We start from the raw sequence: 24,536 nt of genomic DNA, 5'->3' as shown, positions 1-24,536 counted from the left end.
CCTGAGGACTGGTGTGATATGCTCAGATGTTCTGGTTCTAGTCAGAATCCTGGCAGCAGCGTTCTGGATGAGCTGCAGCTGTCTAATGGTCTTCTTGTGAAGGCCGGTGAGGAGCCCATTACAATAGTCCACCCTGCTGGTGATAAAGGCATGAACAAGTTTCTCCAAGTCTTGGCTGGAAACAAAACATCTAATTCTTGCAATGTTTTTTAGATGATAGTATGCTGATTTAGTTACTGCTTTGACATGACTACTGAAACTAAGGTCTGTCTCCAGAATCACACCTGAACAAGATTCCTGACTTGATTTTTAGTTGTTTGACCCCTAGAGTCAAGGTATGCATTCACCTTGAAAACTTCATCTTTGTTTCTAAATGCAATGACTTCAGTTTTTTTTTTCCCCCTTGTTTAACTGAAGAAAATTCTGGCACATCCAACTATTAATTTCATCAATGCATTGGCAGAGGGAGTCTACATTAAACATTTAACAATATTTGTATATTATTACTACATTAACTTATTAGGGCTATATTTTTATATTTATAGTTATATATGTTTATTTCCCCTTTCAATTTGTGTCGCTTTACCTAGTTAACATTTTGTATAATTATGCTAGCATTTGCTAGCCACTATTTTGTAAATAAACAACTGACAATTATGCCAATAACGTTTTGACTTTATGATTGTCTTTATGCCGGTGTGAGGATAAATGAGCCTGCTGTGTTTTGATTTACAAATTAAACTATGTGTATGATTAATTACTGTAGTATTTATAACTATGGTCTATTGATAAGCTGAAATAAAATGTTATGTTCAGTTTAAACTACATTCCAGCAAAAAATTCCAGCCAGCATAATCAAAGCTTTATTGGCATGTGGAGCATTTACAGCAGGTTATTATTTACAAAAGTATTCAGGATGTTAAGTAAAGATATCGAAATTAAGGGGAAAATTAATATAAACGAATATAAAAATACGGAGAAAAGACGATCAATTAATGGATTTACGAGACTGAAAGGATGGATACAAATGTTTTGTTGTGGACCTATTTTATATTATGCACTTTATATAACATTTATTTAAGATAATCTTAAACGGTGGACTATCGCACATAACACAGCCCGGTAGCCAAGACCTATGGTTAATATAATAATTTAATAATGTAATAATTTTATATATATATATATTATCATTATTATAGAAATTGCTATATATACCTGGTACATTTCAAAATTTACCTGAATTGTTTTCTCAACCTTCCCTCTCCTGTTATCATAAAGACGGAGCCCCGCGCGTGACATAGAAGTTCACACCGTGTCTTTTGCGCGCTCAAGTTCATAATTCCAAATTTAGACGAGCACACTCACTTCTGCACAGCATTACGGCTCTGACGATGAGGTTTTGTTTCGTCGTCCATGCCATAGGTGCAGATTTATGTTTCTGCCGTCGATGCCCACTGCATATTAACTGTGCACTTGTATCTAAAGAGAGAGAGAGCATCCAGGTTTGTTGATGTAAAACTGGACCCGCCCGCGCGCTCTCTCTCTAGGGTGACCACCAGTCCCGCGTAGCGCGTGCGCGCACAGCGTTTGAAGCCCAATTCATGCGTCCCGCAAATTGAGACTGTGTCACGCAAAATCAATGCTTGCTCAAAAAAAGTTGATGGCTCTATATCCTCGAGCCCCAGGCAGCCAAACGAACATTACTTGACAGTTCAGCACGCTACTGCGAGAGCGGGAGCGAGCGGGTTTGAATGAGAGATGAAGTTTACATCTTTATTATTTCTGTTTTAACGTTTTTCCTACATTATTTATATTAAAATATGTTATGTAGGCAATAACTCAGTTTACTATTTGACTAATTTACTGAGGTGGCATCGTTATTAACTTACAAAAATGATACATAATTATGAACGTTTATGTGTGTTTATTTTTGTTCTCAGTAGCCTACGTTATTTTAATAGCAATTAATGATTATGAACATAAAAGCATTACAATATATATATATATATATATATATATATTATTACTATATACTATCGATGAAACCACAAAGCTGACGCAGGAGGTATGTATAACTGCAATATAAAGTAATTTTGAGTATTATTGCTATTAGTATTATTTTCTAAAATTAGGTAGATGTAATATAAAAGTACACATGGCAATGTTTTTGCAACAGCTCCAAGTCTCACGCGCAGTGTAGGTTATACGTCACTGTCCGAATCCGTTCACTTATTTATTTATTCATTCCTTCCTGATATAGTGAACTCAACTGCCATACACTATATAGGGATTAGTGAATGAGTGAATTCCCTTCCCTTGAGTTGTGATGTCAGACTTTTTTTTTTTTACTTTTCCTGTGGTGTTGAGCAACTACAATTCATTTTAATCGTATAATTTTATATTATAATTTATTTAAAGTGAATAAATTGTAATGAAAAATTAATAAAATAGCTAAAGTAAATCGTAAGTGGAAGTGCATCTGTCAATTCTTTCATGAGCATACATCAGCAATTACACATGTTTAGGTGAATAGTGCATTATTAATATACCATGTAAGGTGGTATGTGCTAGAAACGGGTAAACCACTATCAGTGAGTCTGCCCATGGGGTGTCCCACATTGTCCCTCAGAAACGTACCCCTTGTCCCCCCTTGGGCTTATTAGCAGGTGGTCACCCTATCCATTGGTGTAGTTCAGGGTATACGCTGGTATACGGCGTATACCTACTTATTTTTCAGTCAGCATTGCGTATACCCACTTCTAAATCCACCCTGATGCGCACCAGTCAGTAATATCTGTGAGCCAGATTGCCCATTTTTTCCTCGAGGATGGTGAAGCCATGACCCACCCTCCTCTGCCTCTAATTGGCTGGTACTCGCTGCTTTCACTGATGAGATTGGTTAACTTTAGGCATGAGGACTGATGAGCCAATCAGAGGCAGAGTAGGGCGGGTCATGCAGAGGAAAATATCGCTACTACCTCATGTGCCAGTGAAAAAAAAAAAAAAAAAAACTCAGGTGCCGGTGCCACTTGACTACGATAACGGGTCGGCAGCAGACCAAACAACAGATGAAGAAACAACACAAGCGGCGGTGTGCCACCCCAGTTGATGGAAGACATAATTCTGAGGTAAGTTTTAAGGAGGTTTCCAAAAATTATCATCATTTTAACTACTGGCAAATTGCCAGTGGCAATATGACTGTACATTTAGAGGAGAAGAGATTTTGCCACCAATAGTTGCGAGGAGTCGGCTAACGTTATGAAGCTAGCTATGTAGATTGGGATAATGTGGGGAAACCGGGGCATTGTTGGTTTTCAGTAAGTGTTTAATCAACCCAGTTCATAAGAATTTCATACCAGACTGATGAAACTGATTATCTCAATGTCTATGAAGCTTGTTTATTATTGTAAAGGTCTAAATTATAACGTTAGCCAAGTTACTTAGCCCTAACTAACCTATATGATCTAGTTAAATTTAAACTAAACTAAATTTTTAGTAGCTAGGCTGGTAGTTGATTTTTAAGTAAGTTAAAACACAAGAATGGGGACATGTAGTTTAAGATTCAGCCTAAAACAATATTGAGGACTAATCAGGCTGTCTTATTTTGTATAGGGACAGATAACAATGACAAGGAAGGGAGATATTGCTGACTTTTTTGTAAAGAGGCACAAATCAGGCCCAGGCAGACCCCACCCCTGAAACCAGCAGCCCTGGCAGCTCTCAACTGGGAGCTAGCCAGGCAAGTCAGTGTGAGCATAGACAAGGACCCAGTCTACCACCACCAGGTCAGAACATACAGGCAGTAAATTGCATCTCCAGTTTATTGAAAAGTGAAGCCTCACACTGTAACAAAAGGTGATTTTGACAGATTAAGCCTCATTTTGAATGTTGATTTAGCTTGTAACAATAGATGAATTTCTGTGTGATGTTATTTATTTTATTGCTGTTATATTTATTTTGTGTGTATCCATGTTTGTTTGTTTTTTACAATGCTACTGTTATATAACATTTTGGGCCCTATCTTGCACCCAGCGCAATTGACTTTGTACACTGTTAAATAAACTCTCCCAAGTATTTCACTCAGTAATCTCCTGTATGCTTCAGCTTTACTTGCTGAAAATATTTCCACTTGGTTATGCAGATTGTTAATGTAAAGAGGGGGACCCATGTCTTGCTGATGACTATTGTGATCACAGTAGTGTGTGTGTGTGTGTGTGTGTGCGTGTGTGTGTGTGAGAGAGAGAGAGACAGGGAGATGCATAATTATTTTTGTTGTTTCTGTAGACATCAATAATGACTGGCCAGACCTGTGGAGTGCTAAACAAACAGAAGACTTCAAATCCAAGAACCCATGGTTGGGATCCAAAAACAAAAAATTGGGTAAGTTTAGGTAGATTGCTAGTTTGGGTAACTTCTGAAACAGATAACTGTGTGTGTGTGTGTGGGTGTGTGTGTGTGTGTGTGTGTGTGTGTGTTCGTGTGTGTTCGTGTGTGTGTGTAAAGGACCATACACACGTACAGCTGTGGATACAGGAGTAGTTACATTGTTTGTTTATGCTTCGCAGGATGTCTGGTCTGTAGCAGTGTGAACTCCATTGGGATCAACAAGGAGCAAGGTGTATCGCTCTCAAGAGAATGGATGAACTTTGAAATTCAAGTGTCTGGCCAGGGAAGTAGAACAACAAGTTTGTCAGTCTTGAGAAATAAGGTGAGGAAACATGCGTTGTCCAAGGCCCACACTCAGGCTGTGAAGGTGGCAGAGTAACAGAAAGAAGCTGCCATTGAGAATGCAGTGGAGACTATGACTGAGTCCTACATGAAGGAAACTGAAGCTGTGTTTCGAACAGCCTACCATCTGGCCAAAAAGAACCGACCCTTTTCTGACCATGAGAGCCTCATTGAGCTGCAGGAACTGAATGGTGTAAAAATGGGCTCAATACTTCATTCACGTTACAGTGCAACACAAATAATACAACATGTTGCTAGTGAGATGCAGAGCAAAATCATCAGTAGCATTATAGCATCATCCAGTAAGTTAGCTGTCCTAATTGACGAGGCATCTTCTTTAAGTCACAAAGCTGTCATAACAGTTTCTATTAAAGCATCAATTCAAGAAGAAAGCCCTGAGTTCATATTCCTGGAACTTGTTGAACTGGAAAATCAGAGAGCAGATGGCATAGTACAGGCGTTACTCACCTGTTTAACTAATGCTGGCTTTACAGAAGAGTGGCTTCATGAAAACTGGGTAACATTTGTATCTGATGGAGCCAGTGTCATGCTAGGAAAGAAGTCAGGAGTAGCAACCAGACTGACTTCGAGATTCCCAAAGCTTTTTGTATGGCACTGCATGAACCATAGACTTGAACTTGCAGTGTCAGATGCAGTTGATGAGGTAAACTCTGTGAATCACTTTAAAACTTTTATCCAGAAGCTATACTCTCTGTATAGTATGTCAAACAAAAATGAACGTGAACTTGTAAATGCAGCAGCTGAAGTAGGCTCACAACTTCTTCGCATTGGCAGAATCTTGGATGTACGCTGGGTGGCCAGTAGCTTTTGGAGTGTTCGTGCTGTTTGGACATCCTTGGGAGCTCTTGTGCAGCACTTTAAAAATGCTTGCAGTGATGAGATGAGGTCCACCAAAGAGAGGCAGATGTACAGAGGTTTGTTAGACCGTGTTCAAAGTCCAGAATTCATTTGTGACCTTGGCCTCATGTACGACACTCTCCATGAACTAAGTCTCCTGTCACAGGAGCTTCAGTCTCATTCTATAACTCTCCTCAGAGCAGAGCATCTGCTGAAACGCTCAATCAGAGGGATCCAGTCATTCAAAGAGAGTCCAGGTGAGAAATATAGTGAGGCTTTAGAAGCAAAACAGACTGGGGAGTATCGGTCTATAGCCCTGAAAACAAATGCAAAGCTGAAGCCTATCAATCCAGGCCAGTTCTGACAAAGCCTTGTGAACAATCTGGGGAAACGCTTGTCTTTTGAAGATGAGACCATCATGGACCTCAGCATCCTTGATCAGAGTAAGTGGCCATCAAAGCCCAGCATCCGCCATGGTGAAGAACAAGTTAAGCGACTGTGCAAGCGATTAAACTTGTGCACAGACCAAGCACTGAATGGGATGCGGGACCTACTGGAAGAGCCCAGTAGTGAACCCAAGGACCTAAAACCACTTATGAACTGTATGAAAACATTCCCTGTCAGTACAGCAGAGTGTGAGTGGAATTTTAGCCTTATGAACAATATAAGCTCAGACAAGAGGGCTGTCCTTCTGATCTCAAACATATCATCCTTGATGATGATTAATATCAACGGCCCACCAACTTCCAAGTTTGATCCTAAAAAATATACAAGGACCTGGTTGAAGAGCCATCGTGCTGCCTCTTTTGTGCGTTCTAGACAGTGCAGTGTGAAAGCTCCTGGAGAAAGCAAATTTGTCTGGAATATACTGTAATATGAGCAAATGTCAGAAACCCAGTGCTGGGTTGAGAGAGTATATCACTGTTGATGTGTTGTTAATGCATATATTTTTGTTAATTGTTAACTAAATATTGTTGTAACATATTATTTTGTTGAATGATTTACCGGTAAATGAACATGTTAAAAACAAAGCATTAATTCAAAAAATGATGATATTCAATATTTGTAGCGATATTTATATATATCTAAGGAAGTATTCTATGTAAATAGTGTTCAGCTATTGAAAACCAAATAATTTCAATTTTATGACAGTGCACTTTTAAGTTTAGCTGATTGGTTTTGATGTTTGGAAGAGAATGATTTGTGTGTTTTATTTAAGATGAAATATGAACAAGGACGCATTGTCAACATCAGATTTGAAGTATTTTATTTAAATAAATGTGCAAAAAATAATCAAAACACCATGTTTGCCTCATAATAAATACATTTTACATTCATCCAGGCTGCTTGTGTGACCAGTAGTAACTACAAACTGCTCCTAATCAAGTCATGATCATTTTATAATAGTGAGCAAGTAGAAATTACAGATTTTTGGGTAAACTAAATCATAGTCATACATGTCACGGTTTCTAAAACAGGGATTTTTTCTACTACTTAAAAAAAAAAAGACCTGAAAACTGAGAGTATACCCACTTCTCCAGGGACCACTACACCACTGACCCTATCTCTCTCTCACTCATATAGTGAGATCCGAGCGGAGAGGTTAGTTTGGCTACTCACGGACTCGATATGCGCTCTGCAGTAATTACGTGATCGATGCCTATATTCCACTAGTGACGTCCGGTTCGATTTAACCGGTTCATCTTAGTGAACCGGTTGAACCAGTTCACTAAATCAGACTGAATTGTTTGTAGCCTAATGGCTCGCGTCTCCAGTATCACACTTTACTTAAGATATTCACTTTTTTTTAACGTGACTGACTTTCCCTCTGAGTCGAAATTAACCAATATCCCGGAGTAATTCATTTACTCAAACAGTAGGCTACACTGACTGAACTGCTGTGAAGAGAGAACTGAAGATGAACACCGAGCATTAGCTACACACCCACTGCTGAAACAGTTCTCGTCCTCGAGTCAAGAACCGGTTGCATCGGTTTTCGGATGACCAGTGCCCTGCACCGATAACCGTTTCTTTCGAAAACGATTTGAGAACCTGATTATATACTGCGCATGCGTGATTCAGCGTGAAGCTGCCGAACAGATAGACTACTTTTACACAGCACGTCTGAACCTTGATCATAGCTCTATTGGTTTCATTGGGTCTACGATGTTCTTAAGTTTACGATGCTTTTGGGAAACTCAGCCCTGGTTCTTTTGGAACTAACTTTACTGATTCTGTGATAAAGTTATGAGCGCAGAAGACTTGAATGAAGGGCAGTCTGGCGAAACGTAAGTTTATTTAATAACAAATAAATCGCAATGGATTATTTATAATAAGTGGATTATGGTTTCTGCGCTGATGACAGCTAATTTATTTGGTTTATGTTTTCAAGACTTAAATCCTGTTATTGTATTTTGGGTGCTTAACTTGCAAAACTTAATTGTAAACTTTCATGATTATGATGTTTTAACTGACTGAAGTTATGATTACTGACTTTATATATTTGAATGTGTATTTTCATCCCGTCCCGGGACGATAGATTTGATATCATTACGTCATCGCGAATGACGTCATTACATAGGGCGTAAAGGAACAATGAACTGGTTTATTTATTTATTTATTTTTATTTTAACCGGTTTATTGAAACTAACTGTCCGAAAGAACCCGTTCGCTTCCCTTCACTACATTCCACGCTGATAGCTGTTCAGAGGCAGTTTTTTTTAGTTCTCATTTGCATAAAAATAAGATCCAGGTGCATCTCCATGGGATTTAAATGCTGCCATGATTCAAAACTGAAAATACAGTTCTGAAAGGTTGAAACTAAGTGTTCGAAAACTCAAAATCTTACAAAAAAAGTTTTGCAAGATCGAAAAATACGATTTGCAAGCTTGCAAAATTTAAAAAGAATAAAAATATCTCTGCAAACATTATGTTGTTTATGAGATTTCCTTCTTCAGAACTGCAACATTTTTTTACAGATGTTGTGCAAATAATTTTTCAGAGTTTCAAATTTGTCAGTGTTCTCCCACTGTATTAGATTGTTTTCCAGGTTTGAAACCTTGTAAATAGTGATCTGAAAACTGGTGTACGAATGTGTGAAATTTTGTTTTGAAACTCTGAAAACAGAGCTTTGAAGGCTTACAAAGTGGTAAAAAAAATTACATCTCTTCAAACGTAATTTTGTTTTTGAGTTTTCCTTCTTCAGAAGTGCAACACTCTTTTTTATGGTGTTGTGCAATCATATTTTTCACAGTTTCGAATTTGTCACTGTTCTCCCAGTGTATAGTTTGCTTTCAAGATTTGAAACCTTGTAAATAGTAAAATGATCTGAAAACTGGTGTGCGAATAGGTGAAAAAAAGTTTTGAAACTCTGAAAAGTGAGGTTCGAAAGGGCGAAGCTTATTACGTTACATTACATTTGCACTCCTATTGCAGACTATTTTTTTCAGAGCCGAGTTTACAACACCCACTTTGCGGAGATACGCCCACACAGTTGCAAGTTTGCGACTCACGTGATTTGTGCCAGCGTTGTCACGCTGCTCTGCTCTGAAACTCTGAAACTCAGACTGTAGTGATGTCCGATTCGTGAACGAATCGTTCAATTTAACCGGCTCTTCTTAGTGAACCGGTTGAACCAGTTCACCAAATCGAACTGAATCGTTTGAAACGAAGAGATGTAATTTTTTTTACCACTTTGCAAGCCTTCAAAGCTCTGTTTTCAGAGTTTCAAAACAAAATTTCACACATTCGCACACCAGTTTTCAGATCACTATTTACAAGGTTTCAAACCTGGAAAACAATCTAATACAGTGGGAGAACACTGACAAATTTGAAACTCTGTAAAATTATTTGCGCAACATCGTAAAAAAATGTTGCAGTTCTGAAGAAGGAAATCTCATGAACAACAATGTTTGCAGAGATATTTTTATTCTTTTTACATTTTGCAAGCTTGCAAATCTTATTTTTCGATTTTGCAAAACTTTTTTTTGTAAGATTTTGAGTTTTCGAACACTTAGTTTCAACCTTTCAGAACTGTATTTTCAGTTTTGAATCATGGCAGGATTTAAATCCCATACATCTCTGATTTGTTGTTGGTCTACCATTACGCTCGTATTTCTTCTAAGATGTGAATGACGATTTCACCACAAGAAGTCTAAGTTTACGATGCTTTTGGGAAACTCAGCCCTGGTTCTTTTGGACTAACTTTACTGATTCTGTGATAAAGTTATGAGCGCATGTAAACCGAAGACTTGAATGAAGGGCAGTCTGGCGAAACGTAAGTTTATTTAATAACAAATAAATCGCAATGGATTATTTATAATAAGTGGATTATGGTTTCTGCGCTGATGACAACTTATTTATTTGCTTTATTTTTTGTTTGCACATTACTGCCTGTTACTGTATTTTGGGTGCTTAACTTAGTTGCAAAACTTAATTGTAAACTTTTCAGATCATGATTATGATGTATTAACTGACTGAAGTTATGATTACTGACTTTATATATTTGAATGAGTATTTTCATCCCGTCCCGGGACGATAGACTTGATATCATTACGTCATCGCAAATGACGTCATTACATCGGGCGTAAAAGGACCGATGAACCGGTTTATTGAAACTAACTGTCCTAAAGAACCGGTTCGCTTCCCTTCACTACATTCCACGCTGATAGCTGTTCCGGACGGGGCAGTTTTTTTTAGATCTCAGTTCAATTAAAATAAGACGCCGGTGCATCTCTGATTTGTTGTTGGTCTATCATTACGCTCGTATTTCTTCTAAGATGTGAATGACGATTTCACCACAAGAAGTCTGGGGGTACTGCCAGCCAAAGTGGTAAACATACACAATTTAGATCTTTTGTATGTTAATAAAAAATATAAATATTGGTGCCAGTATAACGTCTTGTGGCCGGAAATAGATCGCCACGTCGATTTTTTTTTGTCCCACCCCTAGTGATAAAATACTTTTGTGTGGAGATTTTATCTCAGACTAGGCTACTATTTGACATCATGCCGTACGTCCTACCATCAAAATGTTTTACAGTAATGACCATTTTATACTGTTTCTCATCCAAATGAATGAATTTGTAAAAATGTATTGGTATAATATTGACATGTTAATATTAAGAGTATTTTAAATTATAGTGTGTGTGTGTGTGTGTGTGTGTGTTCATATCGATACTATGTATTTTATATATATTTTATACATATTACATATTTTGTATCCATCTCTTATAGTTAACATTTCTTGACTAAGTTGTTTAAATATGTTTATAAGTTTGTTTCTGCATGTTCTAACGGCTCTTTTTGTGATTCCTCTAACATGTCGATTCGTACATGTTGACTCTATGCCACATGGTCAATGATGACGCCAGGGAGCAAATGTGTCAAAATTTAGATGCGAGAACCAAAACCACAGCGAGAGATGGCTCGATTAAGCCATGTATCAGGTTATTAATCTAACAGAGAGGAGCCCGTCCCCCCTGCAGTGGTGTTTAGTTGCATGTTTGTTACGTGGATGGCCCGGTTTTGCATTCTCATAGATGTTTGAAATCTACAGTGCATGATACCAAAATACGACTTAACATTTTTATGCACTATACACACAGCAAGCGTTGTTGTATTTTTTGCTAGTGTTGGTGTTTCTTTCTAATGAATGAGATGGTTGCTTAACTTTCTGTTTTGTGGGCCTTGATATGATGGACATTTGTTTTGCATAATGACAATTATTTAGGTTAGTCAAAATATGGGCCAATAAGCAAGATCTTGCGTGCTGTCATTTTTACCTCATCTATAGTGGCTTTACTAGTAAATCACTTGATCAAGCAAATATGTTTTTGTGTCTTTATCTTTGAGGTTTGGTCCAACCCCAGATAATCTATAAAGCTGTTTGCTTGAAGTAGCATACATTTCCAAACCTCTAGCTACTACTGTTATATTTTTCATGTTAGATGTGCCAAGATCTTTTTATATCTTTTCATGGTTTAATCACTAATTTATTAGATTCAAACACACATTCAAGGCAATTTAATAGATTTGACAGTCTTTCTTCCTGTGGTAAGCCGTGGAAACATCTCGTACACTTCAGTTTTAAACTGAATGCAGAAACAGGAAGAGGAAGTCTGTTGTAGTCTGTACTTTCTCCTCTCTGACTGATAAGCTCTCCGCTGGCTGTCAGGAAGAGCTTGTTCGAGGGGAGGATGAAGGAGACTGATCGAGCTGCTCGCCGGGTATTTCATCAACTTGTGTGTCTTCTGTCGTGCTGTATTTCCTTAAGTCACCAGAACATGCAAATATTGAGGCATTAGAATAGTAATGAACTACAACGAAGTATTTTCTACACAGTAACTTTCTGATATGTTTCTGTTTTGAGAGATTAATGTTTTCATTGCACAAGACCCGTCTGTTAGCATCATACTAGCACACCTATTTATTTATTTTTACTGGGTTTGAAGGGTATAAATGTTTAATATGTCTGCTTTTTATATTTATGCAAATTTGATGTGTACAGTTGATGTTGCTCTTCTGAATCTATATCTGTCATTCGACCAACCAATCGATCTATCGTTGTGCAACAGTGCAACATTATGTCCCAAGAATGAGTATTTGTTAACCGGTTGTCCGGTCAGAGTTGAATTAGTCATGTTGTCAAATTTTTATCCTTGATAATTAACTATATGTCTTCATCTTTGACTTGATTTCTTGTTCTCTTCTAGTGCTCCAACTAAAACTTCAGCAGAGACGGACTCGAGAAGAGCTGGTTAACCAGGGGATCATGCCACGTAAGAAGAACTTACTTTAGATTTTTAGATTTGAGGATCTCAGACGTTCTGTAGTACATCCCAAATGTTCTGATTTTAGAATTTATTACAATTACAATCTTGAACAAGATTCGTCCCACACCTGGTTCACAGTTTTCATCTTTATGTGATTCTATGTAGAATGTCTTGTGGTTAAACTTACTAGGTATAGCTAGTCTTTCTCGTCCTGTATGAGTTGCTGATTTGGTTTGGTAAACATAAGATAGAGTTAAACTCACTTCCTTTGCGTTGTGGCTTTTCTCTGAATGTGAAAGGTTGGCTCATTCATCTCAAATCTACAACATTTCGAGCTTAACTGTCAGGTCATCACTATTTTGATTGTGTCTTCATGTTTAATTTTAACAAAAAAGTTTCCGTCTCGTGTTGGCTGGAGATGTATGGTTTGCTTTAAGTTAGTTCAAATTAAAAGATAGTTTGCTTGTAGTGTTGTCACGGTACCAAAATTTCAGTATTTGGTACCGATACCAGTGAAAATCCACGGTTCTCGGTACCTATTTCGGTACCAAAGCAAAACACAAAAATATGCTAAAAAAAAAAAAAACTTTTTATCACTAAAAATAAAACCAATGCCATTCTTTATACTTATTTACAATTGTGTTTAAAGTTCTTCTACAAGTAATATAATTAAATCCGTAAACCGTAAACAAGTTTCACCCAAATTTAATTTGTCTTTTAATTTATGAAATTTAAACACATTTTATTTTTTGGTAAATAAACGGGATTTGCTATTAAAATTAAAACATGGAAGAAATATTCTGTGATAAATTTTTTAATTAACAGTAGTAGCAGTATCACATACATTTTACAAAATAATAGTAATATTTCTAGCACAATGCCTTTATTTAAAAATGAATTTGTAATGAATGCATATTTGTCATTTATCTGAACTTAAGACTGGTGGTGATGCTTAAGATATTTTTGTTCATTGAGGGTTTCTGTAAAAAAAAATAGTAATAGATCATAATAATTATTATTAAAAGATAATAATACTACTAATTCTACTACCATACTAACAATATACAATGCACTATGGATTGATGAGCTGCTGGGTTCATGAATATTTATCACGTTGTCTGCGTTCGGTCAAAATGATTTGCTGAAATCAAAACAGGGACGGTAAGAGATCAGCGCCAGCCAATGAAATTGCCATTTGTGCATTAGCTCCGCCCACTACCGGAGAAACCGGCATATCTTCTGCTTGTTCAAAAATATGAATAATTCTAAATGAACTCCATTATTTTGACAGGAGAAGACAACAAAGAATATAGTTTACATGTAGCGTGTCGATTCAGCGTGGTAAGACTCTCGCTCTCTCTCTTTGCATGTGTGAGAAACAGAGCTATCAGCAAAGCGACGGCGAGTCGTGCGCCTTCACACGGAGTTTACAGTTCGGCAAATACCATAGACAGTAAAAGAGGCAAATACAGGTTTACTGTGCGTCCATTGAGATGAATTGAAAAGTACAGATCGCTTGATGGAGAGAGAACTCCGAAGCACTCAGTGTTCAGCGAGTGAAAATATATCTGCGCCAATCTTATAATAGCCTCGAACACACACACACTGGCGAGTAAAATCTAAGAATTTATTAGACAATGACTAACAATAGACATAATTTAGTCGCCCTGAGTAAAATTTATTCACATATGCGAGTGATTTACTCGCAATGTAGAGGCTGTTTTGACGGTTTTCCGTGAATACCTTTAAATTGACACTGGTTTTACTCAAATGAAACGGTAAAATGCTTGTGAAGTGACTCAGAACAGTTCTGGTGATGTTGTATGTCCTCATTATTGCAAGCGTCATGCGCTTCAGTCTATGTAGTAAACAAACCATTCATTCATTCACACAGAGACGCGCAGAACATGCAGGATGCAGATTTCAACCAACTTTTGCGGCTTAACATTTACAGATACTGGTCCATATGGAGGTTTGATTTGATTAATTTATGCTAACTTTGACAAATTCCGTGACTGGCCATATTAAAATGTAAGTTTCATTTTCATGCCGTCCTCGTTTTCTGTTTCGCGGAAATCATAGCGATGTATGCGTCAAGAACTGGGTTTGAACGGGTCCTCGGTACCACCGGTACTTACAGAAACCTGGTACCGTGACATTTTCATTTTTTTAGTACCGACTTGGTACCGAAGTACCGGGTCTTTTGACAACACTATTTGCTTGATCTGAATGCTTAAGGATGAGTAAAACAAGCACCCATAGGTCTCACCCAAACATGGACCCAAGTGTAAGTTGAACTCTTTCTAAAGTCAAATCATTAAAGTAGCTTAGCCCAAATAACTCATTTCTTACTCTTTTCTTTTTATACATGCGTTCTCCTTTACCAATTGTCTTATAGAAGAATTACTGAATTACATTTAATAACTCAACATATCTCAAGTTTTAGGTGACTACTGCTCCTAGCTAAGATGATGTGCGAGCAGAATTTTTTATTCAGTTCATTAAATGTGGTGCTTTGGAGTATTTTTTTATGCTGTTTGGGTCTAAGTTAATTGGAAGCCATTTTTGTATTAGTGCAAATGGACAGCAAGTTTCAGGATGATTCTGTTACACTTGCAAGAGTTTTGTCGTGGTTGTCAAGTTTAGCCAGGCGAGAAGTTTGAGCCACGTCATTGTAGATCGGTGGTGTCTCAAAGGCATTTATGCTAAGCATATTGTTCACACATTACTGAGACTTTAACACTACACTTGCCTTACACCGGATGCATGGTTTAAAACAATGCAACCCATTAGACACTTAAAGGTTCAAACTTAAAACTTCATGCTTCATTTAGCAGCCTTTGAGAACGTTTAAGATGCTGTTTCATGCACCGTTTATGGGTTATTCCAAAGTACTCTAATAATATTTACACAGCAATGAAAGTTTTTCGTAGTATAGGTCACAATTAATTTGTCATTAGCTGTGTTTCCTTCCATGTTATAAATGTAATTTATGTGTATAACTGGAATATCATAAACAAAATAAAAAGAGTAGCATCAGCATTTCCACGTTTTTTAGAGAACGAAATTGGAGAAGTTATTGTAAAAATTTACTGTAAATTATTTTTATTTTATTTTTTAATCAGTGGGCTTAACAGCAGTTATTATCCCCGTATGCAACAGGAAAAAGCGAAGGCAGTATTGGCAAATAGTCCTGTTTTGTTTTCCAAGTTACCAACACAGCTAGTCATGTACAACAGAAACATGTAAGCAGTAAGTTGAAATCGTGTGCCATCCTCCGATCTCAGGCTTTACTCCTACACAAAACATTAGATTGAACCATTTGACAATATCTGGTGTAGAACAACATAATCTAAATGACCAGGTCTATATGATGCTTGAAGCTATGGAGCTTAAAACAAACCTCAGCTCTGACCATTCATCTGCATCTGAATATAAGTCTGCATTTGAAGTCTGCATTTGAAGTATTCAAAGATTTAAAGGTCTTTCATTTCATTCTCTCAAATATGCAGATACCCTGTAACCATCAATTTCTGTCTCCAGAGATCTAGACTAGATAATCTAAGATCTAATTGTTTGCAAAACTTTGCATTTCTTTTTTCCCATTTTAATTTACAGTAGTGACATTTAATCATATCTGTTTCCAGTGCCAGTTTCATCTACAAATTTATATATATATTTATATATTTATATATAAATTATATATATACTTTATCCCTTTTTAAAGCATGCACACGGCACCTACTAATAAATCTGATATAAATATATGTTTGATTTGTATTAAACGTTGATTGTGTGACTGGCCCTTTAAGGAGGTTTTCCAATAATAGAAGCACTACTTGCTTGCTTAGATCTCTTCTTAGAATCATCTTAAAAAGAAAAAGAAATGAAAGCTGGAAAAAAAGAAGCAGAGAGTTGGAATGAGACGATGGTTCTTCTACTGGACCCATAAAATCTTCCAGCATTTGTGATCCAATTTGAACCCAGTGTCTGCTGATATCAGCATCTCGCCTGGCACACTGACTGGATTGTCAACACTGTGCAACAACCATCAGCAATGAGGTCATAGAAATTACTGCGATTTCATTAACTGTCCCATATCTTTTACAAATTTAGTTTTTAGCTTTCAGGTCTGTCATGTTGATGCGTAAAAGATTGTTCTGAAGATTTAAGGATGTGGTTACAGGGACATTCTGCTCAAAATCAGATTTTTGTCTTATTGTTTGATTTATTTGTTAATTTCTTTTATATACTTTATTTTATTCTTTATTTTTTCATTCATTCATTTTTTTTATTTTACTTCTTTCTTTTATTCATTTTTATTAATTAATTTATTTTTAAAAGCAATGCATAAAATTGCACTACTACTTAACCAATATCACTTACAAAGGTGTCCTGAGAAATTAATTTCTGGGACAAATGAATCATGTGTACGTTGTGCGTGTGTACCTTAACCAATCAGTAGGTTTGGGAAACTTGTTTGAAAACAGTCATATATTTACAGTTCAGTTTGATGACTAAATGCATACATGTAAATGTGAATGACTCTAGTGTTGCAGAAAAAATTCTTACTGCAGCTTTAAGTTTCAAGAATTAAAATTTTAATCTAAACGTTGCAATTGATTTAGATCCCATTTGTATACATTTGCATGCTAAAACATGAGTTTAAGATGGAGATATTTAGTGCACTCTTACTCATGTTGAGTGCATGACTAGCCATGCTCTTCATTTGGGTGGTTTGCACACGCACACACACAAACACACACAGCCAGTGAGGAGGTGATAAGCAGTGTATTTAAATATATGACATGTTCCCCATTATATCTTTTAGTAAAAGGTCAGATGGCTGCTATAATCATCAACGCCATTTGCTTTCCAAATCCTTTTGATTACGGTATATGAAGCAAACTAGATACTCTGAAGAGCGAATATAGAAAGTCGTTTGGTTAGAAAGGGTTTGTCCAGGATAGAAATAAACAGCAATGACAGCAGATGGCAACCTAGGGGATCTTTACAGCGCTCACCCAGTAACTGTCTGGATCTAAATATGGATCCCTACGGGAAGGAAGGGCCACCAGCTAATGTGCAAATGCTTATCTGCTCTTTTAGAATATCCCTGAGCCCCCTGAGTCTTCTCCCTTTCACTTCCTGTGTGTGCTGGTTTACACTTCCTGTCAACTTGAATGCACTCTCACTCTTATCTGCCTTGTCTGATTGCCCTTGACTGAGCTAACATCTTCTACTCTCAAATTAATGCTTCCCCCCATTAAAACCCCTTCATTACAGCCTTCAGAATAAGTCCAGTTTGAGCTTTGGAGCATTTTTTTTTGTCACATGCTGTCATTACATTTATCCCATAAATTATATATTTGTTTTTCTGTATTTGTGGCTTTGTGATACTTATTCATTGTAGGCAGGGAGTAATATACAGTCATGGCCAGAAATATCGGCACCCTTGGTAAATATAATCAAAGAAGGCTGTTTAAATACATCTGCATTGTTAATCATTTTGATATTTTATTTTAAAAAATCACAAAAATCTCATTTAAAATGTGGAGAAATATCATTATGAAATAAATGTTTTTTCTCTAATACACATTGGCCACAATTAACGGCACCCTTTTATTCAATACTTTTTGAAACCTTCATTTGCCAGTTTAACCACATCAACTCTGGGGACCCACCGGTGGGTCCAATATTGCATATGCCTAATTCTCAAAAAATCTAAATAACAGCTCAAGTGGTTAACAGGTCTAAATTTTCTCCTGTAATGCCTGATGAGGTTAGAGAACACCTCACAAGAGATCAGATACCATTCCTTCATCCAGAATCACTCCAGACCCTTTAGATTCCCAGCTCCATGTTGGTGCTTCTTCTCTTCAGTTCACTCCTCTCATTTTCTATAGGGTTCAGGTCAGAGGACTGGAATGGCTATAGCAGAAGCTCGGTTTTGTGCTCAGTGACCCATTTCTGTGTTGTTTTTGAGGTTTGTGTTTGGATTATTGTACGTTTGGATGATCCAAACATGGCCCATTATTGAATTTTCTTGAAACGTTCCCAAACAACATATGATGTAGGTACTGTTTGACCATTTTTTTAAAGGTTTTCTGACCCTAGACTGAACTTTTTTTTGCAATTCTCCAGCTGTGATCCTTGGAGAGTCTTTAGCCACTCAAACTCTCCTTCTCACCGTGCATTAGGACGATAAAGACACACGTCCTCTTCAAGGCAGATTCGTAAAACATTGTCTGTTGATTGGAAATTCTTTATTATTACCCTGATGGTGGAAATGGGAATTTTTACTGCTCTAGCTGTTTTCTGATAGCCACTTCACTAATTTGTGAAGCTCAATTATCTTTTGCTGCACATCAGCAACATATACTTGATTTTTTTCTCATTGTAATGGATGATTCCCAATGTGATTTTAGGCTTTGTTTTCCCTATTATTTATATTTCTGTGAAACAGGAAGCTATGGCTGGATCATTTCATGTTCATAATCACCCTGGAGTGCTCAAAATTGTGAATATGAATGGGAATATACTTCAGAAATATGTAACTCAAAATAATTTCTAGGGTGCCAATAATTGAGAAAAACATTCATTTCATAATGATATGTCCCCCCATTTTAAATTCTTAATATCCAATGGAAGTTTAGATTTTTGTGATTTTTTTTTTAAATAAAAGATCAAAAGGATTAACAATGCAGATTAATTTTCAGCCTTCTTTGATCATAATTACCAATGGTGCGATATTTTTGGCCATGACTGTATCATGAAAATGAAAAGGAAAAATTAAAGGGGTCTTAAAATTTACCTATACTGATTTTACATATATTTTTTCAAATGATTTACATGATTTTCTATATAATTGTTGCAGTATTATAAAAGGAATGGATTGGGGAAAATTAAAAAAAAAAAAAAAAGAAGTCATCTTGTAGTATGCAATAGAAAAGTAGGAACAACAATAGTTTTTGCCCTATACAGTAGGCCATTTTTTGGGGCTGTCTAGTGAAGGAATGTTATAGTCATTTTAAATATGACACTATTATACATATGTGGACAACATATTCAGCATAAACTAAATATATTTATATAAACTTTGTATATATTTGTTAGAATTATATGTAATGACATTTTATTGTTTAGTATTTTAGTGCATTTTGTTTTTCAGTTTACATTAGTTTTTATTTCAGAAAAAGTTCATGATTTTATCATACATGTTTAGTTTATGTTTTGTAAGTGATTGTGTTACTCAAAGGAAACGTGTTCTGTTTTAGAAACATTTAAGTTTGCGATAAATCACACATCCAGGATGCAGTTTACAAAAAGAAAATCTGAAAATTTGAGCCTGAATCTTGATGGGGATGTGGTTACAGGGACTTTCTGCTCAAGTTCTGATTGCATAACCTAAAACAACATGAAATGTCATTGGATACTGCAGAAAGCCTCTAGACGTCTGCAAATGCAGTCATAAGAGGTTTTATAGCACAAACTGACTGTGCTCTTTTTTTCTCTTTCTCAGCCTCAGCATGTGAATGTAGGATCCTCATTTAATGCATAATCAATTTAATTAAGTAATTGGCCTGTTCAAGATTTTATGTCAGATAATGCAAGAAAATTCATATGTTTTTGACCTCAGTGATATATTGAATCCCTAGAATCAAGATGGCGGTTGGGTGACGATGATGAGAGATCACACAGATCAAGTGGGGTTTTTTAACTCTAAGCTCATAATTTCTCTCTCTTGCATACTCTCTCTCTCTCTCTCTCTCTCTCTCTCTCTCTCTCTCTTTCTCTTCAGGCACATAACTACATTTTGTGTTTTTGCTGGTCAGGGTTAAAGGCCATTGTGTGTGGATGCAGTGATGTGAGAGGAGCTTGTGCATTGCTGTGGGCAGTATATGAACCACTCTGAAACACAGACCAGAATCTCCAAAAAAAAAAAACATCTATCTTTTTCCTCTCTCTTTGTTACAGGCCACTTTTTTTTCTTTTTTTTTTTTAATTTCCACTCGCTGCAGTTGCATTTATCTCTTAAATAAAATATTTGCCTGTTTTTCTGTATTTGTGGCATTGTAGTTCTTAAAATGTGCATATACTGTATGTAGCTTAACTGATTCGGCTTATTTTTAAATGATTTTTAGTGTTATTAATAAAAAAGGACCTAATGAAAACAAAGATGATCTTGCAGTACGCAATAGAAAAGTAAGAACAAAAACACTTTGTATATATGTATGTATATACACCCACAAACACAACGATATTTGAATGAAATTTGCTATATTTCTGTATTTATTTATTTTATATTTAGCTTTAATGTATTATATTGTAGTACAATATAATTTATTTCATTGGTTATTTAGAGAGGCGATTATTTTACAGACTGTCGAGAAAACCACCCAGACTTTTTCATGGCCAAGCACCGTTCACAAATTTCCATAAATCTCTAGTTGTCTCTTTCACCAGCGGGCTTTGCTCTCAGTCTCTGGAGACACAGTGTGCTGACAACTGTGAACCAGATAGAGAAGCTGTGTTTCAAGGTGTATTAAATATGGGGCACAAACACACACTCAAGACTGTGAACCTGCTGGATTAAACTGTCTCTTGTATGTGCCTGTTGTGATATTATTTTTAGATTTTGCGTTTACATTTACATTTATTCATTTAGCTGACGCTTTTTATCCAAAGCGACTTACAATTGCTATATATGTCAGAGGTCGCACGCCTCTGGAGCAACTAGGGGTTAAGTGTCTTGCTCAGGGACACATTGGTGCCTCACAGTGGATTCGAACCCGGGTTTCTCACACCAAGTGCATTTGTCTTATCCACTGCGCCAACACCACCCTACAAAAGGGTTTACCAGTGCGTATGTGTGCCTGGAGTAAAGAAATGCCATTTAATATGTTGTTCCTGTATCAAACATCTTTTTTTTCCCTCTCTGAATCTTTCTTTTTTAATACAAAAATTAAATTTTCACCTGATCCAAATAAAGCTGAAACATATTTGCACCACATTACAACAAAGATGTTTCCTGTAATCTGCATGACGCAGATAACGAGTTTGCTATTTATGATTTTTCTCATTTACCAAAAAAAATATTCCATTCTCACAGCTCTTTTTTTAAACAGAGAAACTTTATACATTTATATATCAACTTCGTATTAAATAGTCTTATCTCTTCATATCTTTTTCCTTCCAGCACTGAAAAGTTCTGCATCCTTTCATGAGCAGAGACGAAGTTTAGAACGAGCTCGGGTCAGTCCTTCACCTTGGATTGTTTTTTTTTGGAATCATCTCTTCCTAACGAAGTGAAAATAAACTCACTTTATTTCTCATGCTTTCCTCTTGTATCTCAGACTGAGGACTACCTGAAGAGAAAGATCCGCAGTCGTCCAGAGAGGTCAGAGCTGGTCAGGATGCACATTCTTAAAGGTGTGTATTTTAATAACGCCCCCTGCAGTTCACACACTGACTCACACCTCAGAGACAGACTATGATTGAAGAAAATCACACACTCTCTGAGTAGGCACTTCTCTGGAACAAGCAATTACTTAGAGACTATTAAATTGTATGTTCTATATAGTATGAATGCGTGTTGTATGACTATAATCTGGATGCACTACATTCGTCATGTTGTCTCTGTCATGTGACCTACCAGGGTCAGTGCGTCACTGTGTCCATCGTACTGTATGCATATTTCAAAATCTCAATGGAAATAGTAGGTATAGTATAGGGCTGTCAGCGAATATTCTAAATTCGAATATGTATTCGAATAGTTTAAAAAAAACGAATTTCGAAGGTGAAAATTAATATAAGAATAAAAAAAAAATGTGGAAAAAAACGCCCGCGGTAGTAGATGCGTGGTTGTCTGCTTTGCGAGTGGGTGCTTGAGGGTTCAGGGACAGGTCACAGGAGTCGCACTGTCTGGCACAGCATCACTGCTGAAAGTTGCAGAGTGCAGAGCCTAACTCGACCGCAACAGAGAAAATGAGGTCAAATTGTTGACCCGCGAGTTAAAGTTGTATGCAAGCTATTTAAGATACAGTTAGCATACCATTCGACCACTAGCAACATGAGGTCACATCTCAAAAATGTGCACCCAATTGAGCATGACATAATGTGTGGAACTCCAGCTAAACAGTCACGTCTTGACACTTAACGTTACTTTGCATCGCCCGCCGCAAGCACTTTGTCTGCAAAACGACAAGAGGCCATAACGGATAAATTAATTTCATTCATTTGTAAGGACATGAGACCGATCAGTATCACGGATGGGGCACGCTTCGGGGAGATGTGTCAAGCAATGGATCCGAGGTTTGATTATTTATCGTTTCATGTCAAGGAAAAGTTCAATGTTTACCACAGCACAGCTCGCTCGGAGCATTCAATGTCAGTTCTATATGCTGTAAAACTTCAATTAATATTAATTATATTTGTGTCAATCACTGAATGAAGCCTGCTATATTTGGGACAACAGTCGCGACCTTAAATTGCTTGCACAAAACTCTTGATCAGCACTCAAAATTTGTTTGTTCATTTAAACCGTTATGCGCAGAGAGGGTGAGAGAGCGTGAGGTCTGCAGTCTTGGCCATTAGTTGATTTCCTTGTTTTTGTGTAGGTAGGACTATATGTTGTCATATATGTTTATTTTTATTTTTTTATTTACCTTTATTTTACCAGGAAATAATCCCATTGAGATTCAGAATCTCTTTTTCAAGGGAATCCTGGCCAAGACGGCAGAATAATAGTTCCATTTTAAAAATACATATACAAACATTTAACAGAAAAAGACATTTTGGCAATTTAAACATCATCTCAACATATTCACCAGCAGCACTCAGTAACAGCACATGTGGAAAAAGGTGCAAAAACTTTAAAAGCACTTTCACCTAAGACAGTTCGCGTTCGTGGAATATCATACATGATTTGGCCATATGATCTAAGATTACACTTCCTGGTAGTGACTTTTGGAGTCAGAAGAGAACATAAGTAAGTAGGCAATTTACCAATTATGGCCTTAAAAAGAAAAATATACCAGTGTCCCAGCCTGCGATTGTGCAGAGATGGCCAACCAACACTCTCATACAAGTTGCAATGATGAGTACGAAAATTGGAATTAGTCACAAATCTTAGTGCAGCATTTTCAAAGGAGCTTTGTTTGCGTGCATATATAAAATATCACCATAATCCAGCATTGACATAAATGTTGTTTGTATAAGTGTTTTTCTTGTACTAAAAGAGAAACATCCTTTGTTTCTATAATAGAAACCCAACTTTACTCTTAGTTTTTTGTTAGACCCTCTATATGCTGTTTGAAAGACAAATTTTCTTCTAAAAGGAAACCAAGATATTTATAGACTGATACTCGTTCAATTACTTTCTCGTCTAGTGCAGCAATTTGACTAGCATCTTCTGTTTTCCTTGATTTAGAAAAGCACATCATTTTAGTTTTATCAGAGTTTAGTACAAGTCTCAATTTCTGAAGATTCTTCTGAATAATTATAAAGGCAGATTGCAGATCCTCTATAGCACTTGTCAAGGCTGGAGCAGAACAATACAAAACAGTATCATCCGCATAAAAATGACATTTAGCATTTGTTACATTTTTACACAAGTCATTTATATAAATAGTAAATAAAATGTGACCCAAAATGGACCCCTGGGGAACACCATTTTGTATAAATAATGAGTTTGAGGACACACCATCAACATGAACACTTTGTGTTCTGCCACTCAAATAGTTGCCAAACCATTTGACAGCTTTTGGAGACATTCCAATATCCACCAATCTCTGAGACAGAACATAGTGGTCAATTGTGTCAAATGCTTTTGAAAGATCTAAAAACAGTGCAGCACAATAATCTTTAGAATCAATAGCACTTATAAAATCATTTAACACTTTCATAGTGGCAGTGACAGTGCTATGATTTTTACGAAAACCCGATTGCGAATCATGTAAAATACTTTTTGTTAATAAGTAGTCTTTTAACTGGTCACTTATAAGCCCTTCTAAAACCTTGGCTAAAGCAGATAGCTTAGATATAGGCCTATAATTATTTGGGTTTGATCGGTCACCACCCTTTAATAAATGAGTGACATATGCTGACTTCAAAACACTTGGTATTAATCCAGTTTCAATGGTCAAGTTGAAAATGTGTGTCAAAGGTTCTCCAATA

At 36.6% G+C, this 24,536-nt stretch overlaps 1 protein-coding gene across 9 annotated transcripts in view; it reads left to right on the top strand.

The window, feature by feature from the left end:
• The window catches only part of LOC132148909 (myocardin-related transcription factor A-like), a 50,493-nt gene that overhangs the window by 9,449 nt on the left and 16,508 nt on the right, over window positions 1–24,536 (top strand). For 7 of the 9 annotated variants that reach the window (XM_059557705.1, XM_059557698.1, XM_059557701.1 and 4 more), the window contains exons 2-4: window positions 12,300–12,365; window positions 21,559–21,614; window positions 21,716–21,791. In XM_059557705.1, coding sequence (XP_059413688.1) covers window positions 12,300–12,365; window positions 21,559–21,614; window positions 21,716–21,791 — 198 coding nt within the window. Of the gene's footprint in view, window positions 1–9,721; window positions 9,863–11,695; window positions 11,814–12,299; window positions 12,366–21,558; window positions 21,615–21,715; window positions 21,792–24,536 lie in introns of those variants that run through there. The other 2 variants (XM_059557703.1, XM_059557704.1) reach the window with 2 other exon arrangements.

The sequence above is a fragment of the Carassius carassius genome, chromosome 9, assembly GCF_963082965.1.
Source record: "Carassius carassius chromosome 9, fCarCar2.1, whole genome shotgun sequence".
Taxonomy (NCBI): Eukaryota; Metazoa; Chordata; class Actinopteri; order Cypriniformes; family Cyprinidae; genus Carassius; species Carassius carassius.
The sequence above is the reverse complement of the archived record's forward strand: the minus strand, read 5'-3'. Positions and strand labels throughout refer to the sequence as shown.